General features: G+C 41.5%; 1 protein-coding gene across 2 annotated transcripts; it reads left to right on the top strand.

Annotated features, from left to right (window-relative positions):
• Window positions 1–350: 350 nt before the first annotated feature.
• On the top strand, window positions 351–3,292 carry LOC136473131 (protein OXIDATIVE STRESS 3 LIKE 2-like). Of its 2 annotated transcripts, XM_066470821.1 has the most exons (3): window positions 351–678; window positions 2,527–2,552; window positions 2,644–2,889. In XM_066470821.1, exons 1-3 carry the CDS (start codon window positions 470–472, stop codon window positions 2,748–2,750), a joined length of 342 nt encoding a protein of 113 aa, XP_066326918.1. In that variant the 5' UTR covers window positions 351–469; the 3' UTR covers window positions 2,751–2,889. The 2 variants fall into 2 exon arrangements, with proteins under 2 accessions (XP_066326918.1, XP_066326917.1); XM_066470820.1 differs by having other exon boundaries at window positions 353–678; window positions 2,527–3,292.
• The last annotated feature ends 317 nt before the right edge of the window (window positions 3,293–3,609 follow it).

Genomic DNA, 3,609 nt, shown 5'->3' with positions numbered 1-3,609 from the left:
TTTTTCTTAGACGAAGGGAGTACATGAATCTTCTTTTAAATGCATTGGCACATCTTTAAAAATAAATTATGTAGTAATCTATTAAATATAGATAAAACTCTCATTAAAATTGGCCTAAGTAGTTTTTCTTATATTGCTTGAAATGTTTTTCAGTGAGCTTCCGAGAAGCAACTATATATAAATTTGAAATTTAAAATTCTAAATTTTATGGCATTTCGAACGCGAGTAGCAAGTAGGCAAACATTCGCTCCGTGGCACGCAAGAAAAGGGACGATAGGAAGCGATAAGCCTTGTCAGTTAGGCGTCGCCATCACGAAGCAGTTGCTTCCCCATCACCACAAAACTAAATTACAAACTCAGGGAAACAAATCCACTCGCCGCGGAAACCTTTCCTTCTGGGCCTCGTCCGGTCGTCGGTGCCTTCGCGCCCCTGAAATTGCTCGACCGCGTGGCGACTCGGGTCGGACGGATGCCGGTCGACGTCGAGGCGGCGATGGACCCACCTCAGCCGGCTTCGGCGTGCAGCTCGTCGTCCATAGGCGGGGACAGCGACGAGTGCTCGCCGCCGGGGAAGGAGGAGGAAGGTGAGGGGGAGGTGCAGAGCGCGTACGCGGGAGGAGGAGAAGGAGGGGCTGGCCTCGTGGGGTTGGAGGCATTGGAGGAGGCGCTACCAATTCGGTGAGTTTTTGCCAGTTTATTTATTTGATTGTTTATTTTTTTTTTATTCTTTTCTGATGTGGGTTCTGCAGGAGAAATTGGTTCCTTGGGGGGAATCTGTGAAGTTAAGCTTCTAATTTGCTTAGTTTGGTGTATTCCCTATTGATTTCTGTATGTTAATTTCCTAAAAAAATATTCAGGTTAGTTTATTGGAATCTGCAGAGATTACTCTGTCGGTGTGATTCTGCTGCTTCTTTTGACAAATGGTACACTGCTAATTTTTGGGATCCAATGAGTATTTTCGAGATATTAGCTTTGTTAATTCACAAAGGAGGAAATGTGAGATTAAAGATAGGCTTGGATGTGACTATATGAGGTAGTAGAACCACGAATTGTCATTAGGTGCTTTGGCTAATAGACAAGATTAGCTATTATAAAAAAATGCCAAAATTGTTTTGGTGTTAATCTGCATAGTTTTCATATGCCTCTTTGCGGTGGCTGCTTCTTTTAATTAGGTCTATCTGCAATTTCACATATATCATTTTGTTTGAGTGACCTTGTGGCAAACTGTTCTGAAATAATTATCAGACTATCAAAATATCTGTATCGTTTGAGAGAAATATGATCAAAGTAGGATCTTGCTTCTTCTGGATAATTCTGACATGTCAAGCCCATGCGGAAAGGAATGCTCCACTGTCTTCTTTGACATGTGATCGAAGTAGGACTAGTAGTTAGCTTTTATATTTAGGAGATGAGTGGTATTTGCATATATTAATATTGCAACCATATCAACAATTTCAATACATAATAATCAAACATTTCTAAGATTTAAACGTAGAACATGGAAATCAATTATTCATCTGGGATATCTGGCATGGAAAATGCATGTTGGTAATAATGGCACATTTTGGTTGAAACATTAAGCAGCTGAAAAGGACCTGCCTCACATGGTACCAACCAATCTTAAGCAGCAACTTTCAGTTGACAAAGACTCTAGTGGTTTGAGTGTCTCTGAACCACAGAAAATAAATTATTGGCTTATGAGCCACCAATAATATCATCCATACACTTCAGCATAAGTACTGTTCCCCCACAGCATATCCATGGTCAGCTTTGGATTGTTGTTTAGTCAAAACTCAAAACATGACCTTTGGTTTTTTTTGAAATCTTTGCTTTTTTATATTAATAATAATAAGAAAGGGAGTCTAAGAAGAGTATAAGACTTATACAAGCCCATTGGGGTAGGGTTTAATACATGGACCATGCCAAGGAAACAAAAAGGAAAACGACCACCAACATATACGTGCAAATGCCACTGCTGTATTAGCTTCCATACTCCACAAGATGGTCTCATCCCTTGTATCTTACATAATGACATTGAAATTAGGAGAGGTCACCTCACAGAAGCATCCATTACTGTGCTTCCATAACCACCAAGCGACCAAAATTACTAATGAGTTGAAGCCTTTGCAGTAGGGTCCTTTTGCAGTATTGCTTGACACTTACCACGAAGCTTGAAACCACCACTCAGTTAAAATAACATCATCTGGCCGTGGTGTTTGTTTCTGAAATGTGAAATCATACCAAGGTCTTCTTGAAACTGAAAATCCCTGTTCTTTATCACTACAGTATGTTTGAAATCTGAAACAGCATGCTTAATTCTTTCTGTAGGGGAGGGATTATGATATGCTTCCCAATAAAATCAACCAAATAGCATTGTGATGCTATTACTTTTGTGTGGAAAAATGCGGCTGGACTTCTCAACCCAGTCATCTGGCAGTTAACTTCGGTCTTTTGCTATATATATGCTTGTTGGCTGCATGATTGCTTCTACATATTGCTTTTCTGACATTTTTTTTTATTGGGCAGGCGCAGCATATCCAAATTCTATAATGGTAAATCCAAATCATTTGTGTGCCTTAAAGAAGCTATAACATTTTCAGGCTCTGCAAAAGACATTACTAAGGCAGAGAATCCATACTCCAGAAAACGGAAGAATCTCCTTGCCTACAGCATCATGTATGGAAATTCACATGAAACATCAGCAGCTCAAGTTTATGAAACTGCCCCCCCTAAGAGGCTTGCTAGTTTGAGTAGAAACTCTTTGGTGACCTTGGCTAGCAGCAGTTCGAGGAGCAGCAGCAGTATCAGCATTGAAGAGCACGAACTGCCCGAGCATCTCCATTCTCCGCGTTCACCTGATAGTTTTATATCCACACCACGATCCGGCTCTTGCGTGCCTAGCGCATCATCTGTGCCTATGAGGTCATTGTCGATGATGGATTTGCATCGTCTGCCTAGGCCAAGTTCCCCGGTTCGTCTCAATGATAGGAAATAGGAAATACAAATAGACTTGGATTCAGAGGATTTTCCATTTGTTTCTGTCATCTTTTTGCTCGAGGTTTCTAGTACCATCTTCTATGATAGAACTTAGGTTGGCATGGAGGTTTCTGGATAAATAAGTGAGCGCTTCAAGTTTGGCGAGGAGGTATATGTGTGCTTGTATAATAGTTGTTTACTCCATTGTAAATTAGCATAATGTACTAATATGAATGCCTCTACTCATGTAACCATCTTCACCTGTAAATTAACAATTTCTTCTGATACCTTTGGATCGTCTTCTCCATCATGTGTAGATCAGACATTCAGATAGCGAGACATGGTTATGGCTTGCGGCTTGCCTGAATGTGTACGGACTACAGAGGCAACCTTGTCTATAAACTATACAACAGTCCTAGTGCCCAAACGTCCGGACGGACGCGCGTGTCCGAACGCCCACGCTGTCCGAAGGTCGCCTGCACCTCCTAACCCCACACGGAGACCGCTTGCGCTCCCTCTACTTCCCCCGCTTGGATGCCTGTTGCGGCATATAAATCCCCAACAAAAAACACCCGATCTGTTTTTGAAACATCCAGATGAAACATTTGCACCATACGTGTCAAGACATGTGTG

Source organism: Miscanthus floridulus, chromosome 8 (assembly GCF_019320115.1).
Source record: "Miscanthus floridulus cultivar M001 chromosome 8, ASM1932011v1, whole genome shotgun sequence".
NCBI lineage: Eukaryota > Viridiplantae > Streptophyta > Magnoliopsida > Poales > Poaceae > Miscanthus > Miscanthus floridulus.
Note: the sequence above shows the minus strand (reverse complement) of the source record. Positions and strands in the feature narration are given on the sequence as shown.